The sequence below is a fragment of the Haliotis asinina genome, chromosome 14, assembly GCF_037392515.1.
Source record: "Haliotis asinina isolate JCU_RB_2024 chromosome 14, JCU_Hal_asi_v2, whole genome shotgun sequence".
Taxonomy (NCBI): domain Eukaryota; kingdom Metazoa; phylum Mollusca; class Gastropoda; order Lepetellida; family Haliotidae; genus Haliotis; species Haliotis asinina.
The window spans coordinates 3,242,439-3,258,243 of record NC_090293.1 but is presented as its reverse complement, the minus strand read 5'-3'; the positions used below and the strand labels follow the sequence as shown (position 1 = coordinate 3,258,243).

Genomic DNA, 15,805 nt, shown 5'->3' with positions numbered 1-15,805 from the left:
GTTGACACACCTGTGGGATGCTTTTGATGTTTGCAGGATCATCAGTAAGGAAGCAGGTTTTGTTTGAGAGCTAAGATTGTCCTTGAGAAGACAGAAGCAGTAGTTGTTTTAATGCTAAGGTTGTTCTTAGGGAGAATGATGTTGATGTTTAAGTGCTAAGATCCTCTTTGTGGACACTGAAACAGGTGTTCCGTCATGATCCACCTTGAGAGACCTGAAGCAGATGTTATGATGAGGTCCTCTAGATGGAGACTGATGAGAGTGTGGTTTACTACAGTCCTTTGTGAGACCTGAACCTGTTATAATCAGACCCTCTAGATGGAGACTGATGTGAGTGTTATGCTAAGATCTTCCTTGGGGAGACTGTAGCAAATGTTGTTATGCTAAGGTCCTCTAGACTGAGACTGATGCAGGTATTATAGTGAGAACCCTCCTCTGGAAGATTGAAAGTGGGTGTTATGCTTGCAGTACATTGCTTGTTGGATTATCTCATTAAAAACATCTACCTTTCTTTCATAATTTATTGCTAATGGAACTGACTTTCCTTTGTATCAGCATTACAGTTAAGTTGCTGAAAGACGGGGATGAAAATTTTCTGCAGATCAGCGGATTTGTAATCATTGCTCTGGGGTCAATATTGTGAATCGTCAGAGGTATTCCTTGTATACCACTTCTCATCCCTGAAAGAAAGGAAAGTGACAGATCTGACCATTCTTGACCTTTCTGGTTGTTTCAGTATTATGGAAAACTAGATTGATATAAAGTTATTTCATATGTACACATCTGAACCTAGGGATCCCTATAATCAGTTTCTTACTTTAGTGTAATTTAGTGTAAATTATGTATGACACAGAACGTTTTTGCTTTTTTTGGTCTATTTAAAAGTTTGATTAATTCTCATTTGTAAATGAAATTTTGATGAACACAATTTCTTCTACAAATCTCTTAATTTTTTGTTTAAAATTCTGCATAGTGTAGTAGAAGTAGAAGATAATTGATCGCGATGTTTATACATATTCATGAGAGTATGTTCATTGTCCTATTTTAGTGTCTTTGATTTACAACTGGTCAGATGCTATCAAACAAATTTGTTGGTATGATATATCATTTGATTTTAGTAGAATGCAAGTTCCATATCTATTTGAAATGGCTTTGATTTTGGTCTTTTTTAAATTTGATATATGATATATGAATGTTAAAATTATCAGTATTGACATGTTGAAAGTTAAATTCACATTGAAATGGTTTAATAAAGGTTTGAAATGAGATTCTGTGTTGTAAATGACAATGTCTGCCATGTGTCACTGACTCACGTGAAATCAGAGACACTCGCTGATGAACGAAAAGAAATCGAAATTCGAAATCATATTCAAGGACTGAAATGTGAAAAACATGTTTCCTGGACTGTGACAAATATGCATGGACTTCAACCAACTATGCTCATATTCACCCCTTGACACTTCAGCGTAAACATGTGCAGCTTGCACTATGGTTAAGAGCCAGTTGTCCTTGGTGAGTAAGTGAATTTGGTTTTATGCTGCTTTTAGCAATATTACTGCTGACATTTTCAGCCAATTTGGTTCTGTGATGTGCATAAAGATCATCACTGAAGAATTATAACATGGTTATAACATGGTTTATTCAGCCTTTACTCTTGCTTCGATTGCGGACATCCTTGCATTTACATTTCTTCATGAAGCGGTGAAAAAAGTTCTTCCTTTTGGAGCCTTTGTCCTCGGGACCCCCAATCAACTCATTCCTTTCCACTTTTTCATCTGGAACACAAAAGTCAGGAATATGGCAGTATTCAGTGAATGGGTGTTGCTTTGAACATAATATCAATTGTATCACGGCAGATGGAAAAACTGGATGAGCAGTTAATACATAGCAACATGAAGTTAGGAACTTATTTGGGATTGCGGATTCGAATCCCGAATCTGAATAAAAAATTTTCAGATTCGGGATTCAAATGGTACATTAAATGGGGTGAAATAATGTATATTGACACTGTTCGTCAGAATTTCAAATAAGATTACACACACGCACACATACAGATTGCAATGCTGAATCTAGAAAAGAAAAATCCGGAATCTGAACAGAAATTCACATTCAGGATTTGAATCCCGAATCTGAACAAAAAATTCGGATTCCGGATTCAAATCCTGAATTTGAATTTCTGAAGAAAATATTCAGATTTTTTCATGTCGGGATTCGGATCCCAAATGAAAAAAAGTGTTCAAATTCGGGCTTCGAATCCCGAATCTGAAAAAAATATATTCAGATTCGGGATTCGAATCTCCAATCCGTTTCTAATTTCATCCCGAATCTGAAAAAAGTATTCATATTCGAGATTCCAATTCCGAATCTGAAAAATATGTTGAGATTCGGGATTCGAATCTCCAATCCCTTCCTAATTTCATCCCGAATCTGAAAAAAGTATTCATATTCTAGATTCCAATTCCGAATCTGAAAAATATGTTCAGATTCGGGATTCGAATCCCCAATCCCGAATCCGTTTCTAACTTCATGTTCCTTTAATTACATTTGTACAGAAATTGTTGCTTAATGTGGTGTCAGTGATACATTACAGCTTCATGAAGATTCGAGGTTGTAAGTTACCCTAGCTAGTACTACACCGCAGACCGTCAGAAGCGACTTCTACCCGTGGAGGACCGGGTTGAATATTGATGTTGAATAAACGCGCATTCCCACGTTGCAGTTTGTGGCACAAAGTTTATACCAAAACATGCAACATAGGAACGCGCCTTAACACATGCTTGTCGTAAGGGGCGATTAACGAGATTGCTGTTGGTCAGGCTCGCTGAGTTGGTTGACACACGTCATCAGTTCTCAGTTGCGCAGGTCAGTGCTCATGCTGCTGATCAGTGGATTGTCTGGATTTACATATAGCTGGAGTAATGATGAGTGGGGCGTAAAAACTAAACTCAGTCACTCATTCACTGAGAAGCGACTACATTCCGAAAAGGAAAGGTTTTCGTGTGAATGGATAGGGTCGTCGTCTTCTTTATTACCGGTCGTTGTATTTCAATTGCTGGGACACGATCCGCTTGACAACCATTTGGTTATCTACTGTAAAACTCGTACGAATGTTGTTCTATCACTGTGATAGTAGTTGCAGCAACAACAGAAGTAAATGCATCGCAGTTCGAAGGATATATGTCCCAATGAAATATTCGTGAAAAGGCAGTTAATTGCAGCAATATCGAAAATGGACTCTAAATCTAAGAGTCAGTTCACCCAGGTTGACTAAAAAGCCCCTTAGCGTATGCCTCGGCTTGTCACGTGATGGCGAGTTTTTAAGATCGAGACTGGTTTATTTTCAGGAGCTGATTACATTCGCTGAGTGTTGTGACAACTGAAAACCTACACGTAGAAGATAAGTTACTTATTCTGTCACTTCATTTGTCAAATATTTGTTATTAGTGTCAGTATTAATACAGTAGATTTGTAGTATAGTTTCGAGTCGGCATGTTGTAGCTCACTGGCTTCTGTTCTCGGTACACAGTGAAGAAAGACGATATGGCAGCAATATTGCCGATGTGACGTTAAATATTTACTCACTCTTATGTTTACCTTCTGCTTGAATCCATTTTCAATAAAATGTCTTTTGATTTTTAAAGAGTACCATGACTAACACATTTGAAGTTCTTTGTGCAAGTACAATCCAGTCATTCCTACTTTAAATTCAACCTAGTACAACTGTTTGGCTCGAAACAAATATCATCTCTTGAAATAATAAAGAAAAAACACGGCCTTACCATCGGCGTTTGACATAGCGGTGGATGTGCTCTCCTCCATGGCAGGACCCTCTCCCGAGGCCGTAGTGTCCAAATCAAAAGCAAGTTTCGGAGAGTTCGAGTCTTCCATTGTATTTCCGAGGAACAACGACGATTCACTGCTAGTGAGCGACAGCAAGGATCCCTGTCTGAGAGGCAGATGTGATATGTAGCCATAAGGGTCATCCTGGAGATATTTGATCCGATCTAACCAGTTGTTCCATCTTGAATCCCTCTCACGCACGGTGCATAACTCAAAATAACGTGATCGAGAGTGCCGTGCGGACACTTTCAAAATGAAATCTTCTGACACTGTTGAGATGTCAACAGATCTGAGGGGAATGAGCCACTTGAGCTCCATGCCGTCAACTGCGAGGTCGACATCCACGCTCGAGGTGATGGCGGGATCGTCCTTCCAATTGACAATTTGTCGTCTGCCGAGTAGAAGATGATCTGGAGACAGTCCCAGGACTACCTGCTGTACAGCATCGCCACATTTGTCCAGTTCAACAAACGATGCCTCGAGAAGGACGATGTCTTCAAGGTCGCTGTATTCATCCAGTAGCAGGAGTTTCTGGAGAGGCCCCTTGTTTCGGTCCATGGCTCCTCGTCTACACCACGTTATGAATAACAGTCCTGGAAACAAAAAAGGTTGAAAACGATCAGATGTTTCATCTCGATAGGTGAAGTTGGTGCAGGGGATCACTGCTTTATTTTCTGAACGCCAAGCATAAGCAGCGAACACAATATTTTGTTTTGAAAACTCCTGAGGCATTTTAGAAACATTATTTTCTTCCAATATTCAACAAGCCCCTAGAAGTATTTGACTTATCATGTGAAGGGACAAACTTCATAACGCGTTTATTAGACGACGTAACTGTCGTTTACTGTCCCAGAATTTTCACACTCTGCAATGACAATTAACAAGTTCATTAAATATATCGGGAAATCTCCCTAGGTTTATATCTCATTCTTCTCGTTTCACGTGCCCCGGGTTGGGGATAATTTGTATGTTTTCGATTGCCCAGCGAATTCGTATTAACAAGGTGGAATCTATGACGAAATTACCCGTCCGTCCTGACAACAGTTTCAAAGTTTCCAGGGACAGAACACGTTTGGCCCTGTTGTATTTTAATCTAATCACACTCACTCCTATCTGTTCTTTAAACAATAACAACTTTTCAAATCGGTGTTTAACCAAACCTACTGACTCAGCACAATGCACTTATAGATGTCTTCCTGGCTGAACCTGCGCTAGAGGGGGCCCCACTCGGCATTGAACACTATGTGCTACCCAAAAAGATGAAAAAGCTCCCAGTCGATTCTGCACTGGTGATCGAATACTGGATAATGCACCAAAGTGTCATTCATGCGATCTTAGATCACGAATTGCGTTGTTTTTCTTCTTGATAACCATTAAATACTGTTGTTGAATGATTGATTTTGCAGTAAAACTTTTTATGTTACCATATTTAGCTTTTGTTTTGTTTGTTTACAGCTGAAAATATTTTGTGGCGTTTCTTTTAGACTCTAGTTTAGATGTAATCTTTCTTACTGATTGAACTGTTGATACAGGCTTTATTGCTCCAGTGACGTTTGATTTCGACAGAAGCACGTAACTTCGTGTGACAGTGTGATCGCCCGTGTGTTTCAACTCTAATTCGTGCACTTAAGACTCTAATAACCTATTACATGTAATGTAAAACAACTTACCGGGATTTGGCAGTATCAGTGACTTCAATCGCCAAGGGATTCCACCTTTACGAATGCCGATGTTGCTGTGTGCGCCGTGATTATGACGTCATGTCATCGCTTGGACTAATGACGTCATTATTATTATTGTGCTTTTGTCGTTTTACCTAATCACCATCTGATGAGACGATGGCATCTGTGGGCTGGCGCGCCTACAATATCACAGCTGGGAAGATGTAATTAAGTCCTAAAATACCACGCAATAAAAGTATGTATACAGCACTGTACACCAGTGATGAATCAACGTTGTCTTTCAAACTTTCATTTCGCAGTGTTCCGACTGCAGTTTTGAGCAATTTCCATTACCTTTGAAAAGTTTTGATTACATTTTTTTCAAGTGCACACCTTATTTTGCCCTGCAGTTTATTCGACATCAAAATTTGAAATCTAAGACAGATAATTGGTTGTTTTGACGAGTTTCAAACGATACTGACATGTCTGTATGGTATCTCCAGAATGTCTGCATGATTATAAGAATGGGATATATTCATAGCTATGAAATAATTTGTAAAGTCTTCATCTGTGATTCTGCATCTGAATCACAGATATGATGTGCAGCATCGCACGTGTTTTGTCCCTGGTTGATCTGTGGATCAAAAATTAAGAAATCAAAATAGTGTCCAAAACGTTGTGTTTCACACACACATGTAAATGATATTCATCTGAGTTTGATTATACCTGACAAGTATCAGTGGTTTGTCATAAATTGTTGTAATTACTATGGTACATTATCGTGTAAGTCTTCCAATAATTGGGTTGCCGTACATTATTTCACTTGAACTGATTATCATAAATCTTTGTGGCAAGAATTTCACTACACAAGGGATCTGCTGTTTCCCAGAATTTCACAAGGTCTGAGTTTGGGTGTAACAACATATCAGCGAGAATCTTGGGTATAAAAAATATGACGTCATAATGGTATGACGTCACAGTCCACAACAATGATTCCGGTGATGTGAAGGTCATAACATGAACTGCAGAATCAACAAATTCACAAACAACGTCACGCGGTATTTAAAACATTACATCGGGGGACACTCTGATACGAGGAAGGATGAAAGGTCCGGCAGAATAGCGAAACTACTAAAAGGTGGAGGCTATCCGGGTATTTCCTCTGACATCGTCCTGGAAGCGCCGTGCTTCCAGCTCCGAGAGGACGGAGAGGTGGACCGTCACGTGTTTATGGGACTGACCACAACAGACTTTGTAATGGCCGTTCAGCGTCTTCCAGACTACCAGAAACGTCCCACCATTAAGTACAGAGCGAATGTAGACCTTGATGTGGAGGGTATGGAGCTCGTCTGCTCCTCTCCACTGGAGTTTATCAGGTATGGTTTACTGAGCTGTTTTACAATATCTCGGTGGTTTATAACGAACGTGGTCTGGTATAATCAATCCATCAGACAAAGTGAGAGTTATCATGAACAATGCTTCAAGGCGACGGGGTACAGGCGACACGTAACCATCGAGGTCACCTTACAAATGGCTGCCTCTGTGTGTTCTGGATACGAGGAAGACGAAGAAGCTGTCACTCCCTCCATTGCAAATATTTATCAGTTATGATGTCATCATACAGTTTTCTATTAGGTTTGGTGGACAGAATTCCAAATGTAAGCCGATTTTGCTGATAGTTCTCTACTTCTCTACGCAGCAACTAGTGATCATTTGAAATCGACTCAGGCTCAGTTGTCTTAGGCATCGAGTTTTGGATAAGTAATGACTTCAGTGAGCCAGTTCAGTTCCATGTCATTGTGACCGTTTTTATCAAGTTTTGGCACAAACACAGTATCTTGAGCTACAGTCAGTCTTTGTATTACACTCTTTATCATCATCAACTTCTCCTTTTTGACACTAATGACAAGGTTCACGAAAAACATGCCAAATATGTGAACCTCGCTTTAACAAATTCTCGCCTACATCACATGAACCTGGAACGAGTTTGCTGCCTGGAACAAAACTCCTAAAAACATCGGTGCAGGGTTGAGGGGTCCTCATTCTTCGATTCGTTCCTCTGTGTAAAGTTTTATATAATTTCATAATTTCCAGGTTTTTCATGATCGACACTCGGTCCAGGACGTTCGCGGTCTGCACAAGTCTCGGCAGCGTGTTGTACTTCGAGATGTGCAACTCAGCAGACGGCTCAGACGAACTGTGGACAAGTTGGCGGGAAATGATCCAGGCTCAAGACCATCCTGAGTGGTACGGCTACCGTATGTGGACGGTCGGGAAGGAGGACGCCATAGATGCCAGAAGACCTTCAATACCTAGAGACACCAAGGGTGAAGACGGAATCCTAACATTTATCAGAAGACCGCTCGCTTTCTGTGCTGTAGATAATGTCGGCATCCAGAGCTCCTTTGCGAGTCTTCATTCCAAGCATCCTGCTTCGTCTTCAAATTTCCAAGAATCAGACAATGGTTCTCATCTGCAGAAGAAAAAGAATGCTACAATGCCAAAACATTCTCTTTATAGTACTGTCAAATTTGTAATCCCACGAGTCAAACGGTCAAAATCAAGAATGGTCTATGGTGAGTTGAAACAGACGCAATCTTCAACAGATCTTTCACAATCAGACACGCGCAGGCAAAGCCGTCACGTGGTCAGGAAGAACCAATCAGAGATCAGCCTAGGTGGCAACACAGGGTTCACTTCTGGTAGCGGCCTGCACTTCAAGTACTGGACACTGGCCATCATGAGCGAAGCCTTACCAGAGGAGCCTTACAGAGCCGTTGATATCGCCATCATCCGTTTCCCGAAGTGGGGCCTTACCAAGACCTCACTCAACCAGTTACATAAAGTAAATACCATACTAGTATTGAAGAACTCGGACCCATATAAGTTTAAATTTACAGTACACCCTTAATTTTGTCTCCTATTCCAGTCTGACACAGGAAGTGTCCTTTGGAAGTATACTGAACAGCAAACGAAACGCAAGTTTCAAACTAATGAAATCGCGTAAAAGTAAGCGTTCATGTTGACGTCTTAAAACTTGTCAAAACGCCAGAGTTGCGTTTCTTTTGCTGTTCAGTACGAGTGTTTCCAACTTGGCCACTGAAATTTCGCTTCGGTTTCAGAGGCACTCTGATTCGGCAATAGGCCCCCACTGCGCTAGTGTCTGTAACGAGCAACTTTCAGGGTGGAATAATACATTAAAAACGTCAAGGGCAGAAAATAATAAACCCCGAATACCTGGTGAAATCAGATTTCACAGTGTTGCAAGCTGTATGAATGGATCTTGTCGCGACCTCGACGTTTTATTATATTTTTGTCAACGCCTGAGGTACCTATACATTACGCGAAATAACAAAGAATCGCTAATGCTGACATTTTGTGTAAGTTCGCTGGCACCAGACTCTGAACTGAATGTCTTGCTTCAGATCTGGAAAATACGGAATGAAGAGAGATTAACAAGAGAACGCCAGATGTAAGTAGAACCACGTCATGTCATGAAAGAATGAAAGATAATCAGACAGGGATATCAGTCTCATCCCTCTGATATATTCAGAGCTCGTTTGATGTTTAACCAGGTACCCGAACCCGACTTACGCTCTGTATATTTAGTCGCCTCGTACATATACTTTACAATGAAAGCCGACAGCATGACTCAAGCTTAACTAGACGCATCATTTTGTAGAGACTTATCTTATCCACTGTGAACTAATATATTCTGTTACAGAGTGTAATATCATTATCATTTTAATAGGACACTTGATCTTTCCGATTCGGACGAAAGCATCACCGATATTTTCGAAGAATTTGCTAAGGCAAAACGTAAGTATTGTTTTTAACACGGTACCCACATCCACGCACCTACTCTAGGAGGAATGGTTGGTTCCTCCATGTTTCTGTATCAGCTCAGACATTTGAAGAGTTCCATAACTGTTTCTAACTTCCCAGATATTCTGCATCCCATTGGTTGAAAGGCCCCTTTTATATTTCTAATTGAAACGATCTAAGCCACAGATGCACAGGTGCACTACACATAGTGGTCACCGATGAGTGGGTAACCTGCACACTTCATTTAATTCCGTTCGTCAAAATATCAAACGTTTCGTTAAACATACATACCCGTACATATACCCTGTTAATGTGGGACTTGTTGCAGGAAAGTCCGCGCCCGCCAGATGGACCAGCCTGAAGAGTAGGCGAGTAGAGCGGCCTCAAACACTGGATGCCATGCTCAACTCGGCTATGTTCGAAACCTGCGGATCCCTCAAGAGGTGCGTATGTGTCAGACTGTTGTTATCATTAATTCAAAAGCAACACTTACTACAGTGAGTGAGTGAGTATAGTTTTACGCCGCTTTAGCAACATTGCAGTAATGGGGGCATGGTGGGCGAGCTAAGCCGCCAGGCTAGTGATCCAGCGAGGTTGAGGTTTCTGGATCGAGCCCACCTGTGACCGGGTGTAAAAACCTTGGAGTCAACTTTGTGTGCAGACTCTTTCAGTGTTGTCACAACCCCTAGTGTACAGTACACAATCCTGTGCACTTAAAAGAACCCACGAATCCTTTGGTATATGACCAGATGGTGGCCACATGAACACGTGCATACACCTAGTTGCGGGTACAGCAACGTGCAGTAAACTTAGACAAAGTGCTGTGACTATTTGTCCCAGTCCACCCACCTCGTTAGGAGAACACAATAAACTCGGTGCGCCTGGTGGCAGCAAGAGTTGTACACTGTTGTATACTCCCCAGGGAGTTGAGATTGAAATACGATGTGCTGTTGAGATTGACATCCAGTGATCGAGGGGAAAATACCAGCGCCTTGAGCATGCATTAGTGCGTGGATATGTACGCTATATAAATATCCTATCTATATGTCACTGCAGAGAACAATGGAAGTGGGCTTCACTCATTGCACCCGTGAGGGGAAGCAAACCTCGGTCTTCGTCGTGACGAGCGAACGCGTTAACAACTGGGCTACCCAAATCACACATTCACACATTCCACCTATAGAAATAACCTCATGACCAAAGGCACCCAAAACGATTCGGACCATTCGCTACACGGTGTATGGATCGCAGAATGTCATTCTCGGAAGCAATCAATAGAAATTTAGATTTAATGTTAACAGGAAGGAGAAGGAATGGTTGTATGGGGCGACACCAGAGATCTTCGCCGCTCAGTTGACCCAGATTCATGTAGACCTGTTCAGGAAAGTGACAGAAGTGGACATTATCAACTTCTTCGACAAACACAACACGGTAAGTTGTTGACAACAGGAGAAAGATGAGAGGAGTTGTGGGCGGGTGATATGGGGATAATGTTACAATTTGACAAAGAATAGATAAGTAGTCCTCATCTGGCGGGCTTTGATGATGAAACGCCAAATTATGTTTTATATATGTTCTTAATCATACCTTGCTCACAAGAGCCCCACTGTAAGACTGGGTACTAGATGGTCTCTGTAGCTACCATATCATAGTTTTGTTTACTAACCAGAGCCGCCCTTCAAACCTCATCAAGATGATCGACTTCTCCAACCATGCCAGCAATCTCGTTGCCATGGAGATCGTCAAATCCAACACGCTCGCTGACAGGGCCCAGAGGGTTAAGTTCTTCATACAGGTAAATTGTTACAGCAACAACCTTTAGGTTTGTTCGTTGTTTAATGCCACAGTCGACAACGCCCTAGCCATAATGACGGCGACTTGTACAGACAGAAAATCCAGTGATTGGTATGTTAAGAAACGACCCACACCACCAGCTCTCAGTCAAACGCATTCATCGAAGTCACAATGTCTGTCCACCCGGCTTATTGGGGCGTATTTTACGACCAACATAAACAGGTTGATGAGGAACTATTCTAACCTGGAATCTCCATGGGAACAACTTTAACCGTTTTATATCACTGGAATCAGGGACGATTTGTTCTTGCAGGAAGTTGCGGGTGGTTGTATGAATCCCATATTTGCTCTCAGCGTTATCCGTGCTTTGCCAACAACATATCAGTGCATGTGGCTTTAAACCAGCTGTCATTCTAAGATGCTGTGCTCTTGTTTTGCGAATCCCAAGTGGCTCCAGTCATATACCTTGATCTTCGAAAATCGCAAAAATGTATACCACATCGCGCTGGCTTTAATATGACCTTGAGCTTTGGTAAAGCACAGATACTATGAAAACAAACAGGATCAAAACCGTTGATAAGCTGGGGATTCGAACCTATGGGCATTTGTTCAGATTTGGGGATTCTTCCTCATGAGGATTACAGGAGCATGTTATGGTTGCAACCCTGTGCATGCGATATCGTTGTGTAAGGTGACATGCGCCTATGCACTCTACTTAACGTGTACATGTATATTTCATGTCGTGACTTGCCTTTGTGGTTAAAGCGTCTGCTCGTTATGCTGAAGTCAGGGGCTCGATTCCCTACGTGTGTAATGTGTGTCATCGGTTCCCAATTGCGTAGATCAATGCTCATGTTGTTGATCACTGGTTAGTCTGGTCCAGACTTGATTATTTACAGGCCGCCGCCATATAGCTGGAATACTGTTGAGAGCAGCGTAAAACTAAACTGACTCACTACGGGTATAATGTGTGAAGCCCATTTCTGATATCTCCGCTGTGATATTGCTGGAATATACAAAAGTAGCGTAAAACACCACCCACCCACTTAGTCTTCTATTACTGGTACAGGTCGGTGAGGCGTGTCGAGAAGCCAGTGACCTGCAGTCCGCGTGGTCGGTGATAAATGGACTTCAGATGTTCCCGGTGGCCAAGTTGACTGACACGTGGTCAGAGATTTGCAGGGACTTTCCCGACATTTACAGGTACGAGTTGATATAAACCTACAATATGAACATTTATGGTTGCCGAATATGGAGACCATCTGTCATTGTAACCTTACCTAGGGCGCTTGCTGTTTGGAGAGAGTACTGAGGCACATTTCAAAGCCCCGTATCTTCTGCCATGTTTATTTTTGCCGGTCCGTGTTGGCAGTTGTTACCCCCTGCCATCAGCTGATATTGTAGGATGCATCAGAATAGTTAGTTTCACAGGTACATTCAAGAATACCAACAAGGCCAAACTGGACACAAGGTAAATTTGGCGCCTTGATATTATGCCAGTAGCCAAACATGTGATTTTATGGATATGGGGATTTAAAAGGATGTTGTATTCGTAAATAATACGAGTAACACGCATTAGCAATAACTTCTAGATATTTTTGATATTAGTCATATGTACTGATCCTGGTTCCAGTGGTATTCTAACTAATGATGCCTATAAAGTTGAGGTTTCCATAACGATCAGCAAGAGGTGAGCAAGTGAAAGAGTTTGGTTTTACACCACTTTTAGCAATAGTCCCGCAGTATCAGGGTGGGGGACATCAAAAACGGGCTTCACACATTGTACTCATGTGGGGAATCGAACCCAGGTCTTCGGCATGAATACTTTAACCACTAGGCTAACCCATCGTCGCCCCATGAAGAGGAAACCTATACAATAGGTTATACAGATGAACATTTTGGTTTTCCTTCCTTCTTAAATACAGCGTGTTTGTTTACGTAGGAACTACGAGAATCTCTGCCAGATGTTCACATGCTTGGCTTCACCTAAGTACAGAGATGAACTTCAGATCTCATCACAGCGTTCTCCATACCTTCCCTGGATAAACCACTTCCTATGGCATGTATTGAAGACACTGTGTGGAGATTTCACCAAAACGACCAACAATCATAAAAAGAGGTTTAGAAAAGTGTCTTTTGCTGGGAAACTTTTCGGGAAGAAGAATAGTTCGGTTCAAGCCAATGTCTTGAAACGATTTGTGAAACCAAAGAAGAAAGCTGTGAGTAAGTGGGCCACACTTCACAGGGACATTATTCCACCTAGGAAGGTCAAACAGGGTGACCAGAGTGTCGAGCAACACCAGCAGCAACTTGATTCTAAGTCGGTTGACAAGATGGCAGACATCCTAGCATCGAGGATAATCACACAGGCCATTAGTGAACACTCTGGTGTTAATCAGCCACCTCCAGCAGATAAAGCTACTGTGTCAGCAATCCCCGAATCTGACTCGTCTGTTCAACATAAAACAGGTGGTTTCAAACTAAACAAGGAGAAAAAACTTATTGAAAGTAGAGAGACTCATTATTCTGACTATGGCTATGATCCTTTGACTTCCTTGGTGAGAGACAAATTTATGTCTGACATTCAGGGTGAAGAAAGGATTGAGAAGATGCCTGTGGATAGTCATCACCATGGCAAATATGATGTAACCAACACCGATTCTAAGCCAAACGAGAGTGTACTTGCTGAACAAGATGCTCCAAACTTGGAACCTTCAGTAAGCTCATATGAACAATCTGAAGAAAAGAAAGATGTAGTGCATGAAGAGAGTGGTGGGCAGGATCGTGAAACAGAACTCCTTACTCGTGTTAGCTTACCTGTCATTGGAACAGTATCAAACACATATAATCCAGCCAAAAGGACATCACACTTTGCACAGGAAGATGATGAATACATGCGAGAGAAGGATAGAGTAATAGAAAAGGCAATTAAGTTCAAGCTGAAACAAACCAAGAGAGGGGACATGTTCAAGGACTGGACAGAGGTTGAGGAAGAGTCATCTGATGAGGTGCAGAGACCGGCACCTGAGAAACAGAAGACTTTCTTTGCATGGAGATCCCTTTTCTCAGGCAGGAATCAACCAGCAACAGATACTGAAGATGCCAAAGGAACAAAGGTTGTGAAAATACGACCAGAAAAAATATTTACAAAAGCTGATTCACCCAAACAGGATCTTAAACTAAACCATGTAGTTGAGCATGTCCATCACAAGATGTCTCCTAGTGATCGACAACAGAAATCAGTTCGATTCCAGAATCAGTCGCACAGCAAGGATGATGAGAACACAAATTGGTCAAGTTCTAGCGATCATTTCTGTCCATGTGTTCCAGAATGTGCACTCTTTAGCTTTGAGATCTGTAGAGAGGACAATGGAACAGCCTCTGGTGGTATGATCATCAATATGCCTGACAGACAGGACAATCAGACATGCCAGTGTGGCGTGGGGCTGATGGACCATAGGGGATCCTTTAACAATGGTTTGTCAAAGCTTCCCTATGTAGAAGCCACTTGTGGACATTATACAAATGATGAAAGATCAGATAGTGATACCTGCCATTGCCATAATAAGCCCCTAAACAAAAATGAGTCCCCAGACAGGAACTGGACACGTCTCCCCTTTACTAGATGTGTTGTTGATGAAAATCCAGATGGAGATGCATGTCAAAATACAATATCTCAAGAAAAAGGTGGAATGAATCTGGATTGCAGAAAGCTTGGACAGGGGCAAGATGATCAGAAGCATCATACTGATCTAAGGAGAAAGGATACCTCATGCCACTGTGTTAAGTTTGACAGCAGTTCAGACTATAATGCTTCCTGTGAGAATCCACAAATCAGATGTGTTCATTGCGCTGTTGTCCAAAATCATTGCCAAGCTTTAAACTCTGGGTTAAAACCTGTGGACACCAATAAGGAGGTGAAACCTTCCTGGAGCTCTGGCAACAAGGACAGCTTGTGTGATGTTCAAATGTACGATGAATTAACAGACAGGAAACTGAACAATCTGGATAGAAACTGGTCAAGTTCAAGTCGTCTGTCATCCCGCCAACTGTGCTGGACGTGTGACATGCCTGGCTGTGCCCTCCACAACTGTGGCCTTGAGAAACTGGTGGAGCTGCAACAGACATGCCTGACCTTCCACCTTAAGGCTAATAGTAAACTGAAGGCCTACATCAATGACCGGCATCAACATCTCACACAATATCAAATACTTAGGGCCACTGTATCCATCACACCCACATAAACGCAATAAATATTTAACTAGTTTTGATTCCTTGTGATATTTATTGATGTGGATGAGGGTTTCTATCAGCTTTGTTTAACAATGAGTGAGTGAATGAATGTTACTGCTGTATTGTATCAGTAATCAGTTATATACCACCTTATCAACTTGATGTGTCTTGACAGCTCCAGGTAAAACAGGCTTCAATGTAGGATCATGCTCAAAATCACTACATATCTTAGGCAATGTGCATGCACTTGTGGACATAGTGATTCTACTTGTCCTTTGAAATGCGTCTTTCACAGTGCTGGAACACTAGGCTACCAAACATAACCTACTAGAAAACCAAGTTTAACAGTTATCCTACTTGAGTAGAGCCACTGTACCACAGTACTTGTATAAATCTTTTAATTTGAAGCATCAGACACGGTAACAGCAAGTTGTATGTTTTAACTTCTTACG

The 15,805-nt window shown here is 41.7% G+C and overlaps 2 protein-coding genes across 2 annotated transcripts; one reads left to right on the top strand and one right to left on the bottom strand.

Annotated features, from left to right (window-relative positions):
* Nucleotides 1–1,641: 1,641 nt before the first annotated feature.
* Nucleotides 1,642–4,398, bottom strand: LOC137261157 (uncharacterized). The gene is made up of 2 exons (XM_067798860.1): nucleotides 3,780–4,398; nucleotides 1,642–1,775 (listed from the first exon to the last, which is right to left on the bottom strand). Exons 1-2 carry the CDS (start codon nucleotides 4,396–4,398, stop codon nucleotides 1,642–1,644), a joined length of 753 nt encoding a protein of 250 aa, XP_067654961.1.
* A 2,120-nt stretch (nucleotides 4,399–6,518) lies between these two features.
* Nucleotides 6,519–15,364, top strand: LOC137262006 (uncharacterized). The gene is made up of 10 exons (XM_067799806.1): nucleotides 6,519–6,877; nucleotides 7,596–8,346; nucleotides 8,927–8,973; nucleotides 9,253–9,320; nucleotides 9,655–9,769; nucleotides 10,628–10,757; nucleotides 10,996–11,121; nucleotides 12,190–12,323; nucleotides 13,063–13,837; nucleotides 13,889–15,364. Exons 1-10 carry the CDS (start codon nucleotides 6,519–6,521, stop codon nucleotides 15,362–15,364), a joined length of 3,981 nt encoding a protein of 1,326 aa, XP_067655907.1.
* The last annotated feature ends 441 nt before the right edge of the window (nucleotides 15,365–15,805 follow it).

Coding starts and splice junctions, on each gene's coding strand:
- LOC137261157 (XM_067798860.1), bottom strand. CDS start 4,398: ATGGACCGAAACAAGGGGCCTCTCCAGAAACTCCTGCTACTGGATGAA. Junction 1,776..3,779: donor CGCTATGTCAAACGCCGATG/GTAAGGCCGTGT, acceptor TTTGTGTTCCAG/ATGAAAAAGTGGAAAGGAAT.
- LOC137262006 (XM_067799806.1), top strand. CDS start 6,519: ATGAACTGCAGAATCAACAAATTCACAAACAACGTCACGCGGTATTTA. Junction 8,974..9,252: donor TTAACAAGAGAACGCCAGAT/GTAAGTAGAACC, acceptor TCATTTTAATAG/GACACTTGATCTTTCCGATT. Junction 9,770..10,627: donor ACCTGCGGATCCCTCAAGAG/GTGCGTATGTGT, acceptor TAATGTTAACAG/GAAGGAGAAGGAATGGTTGT.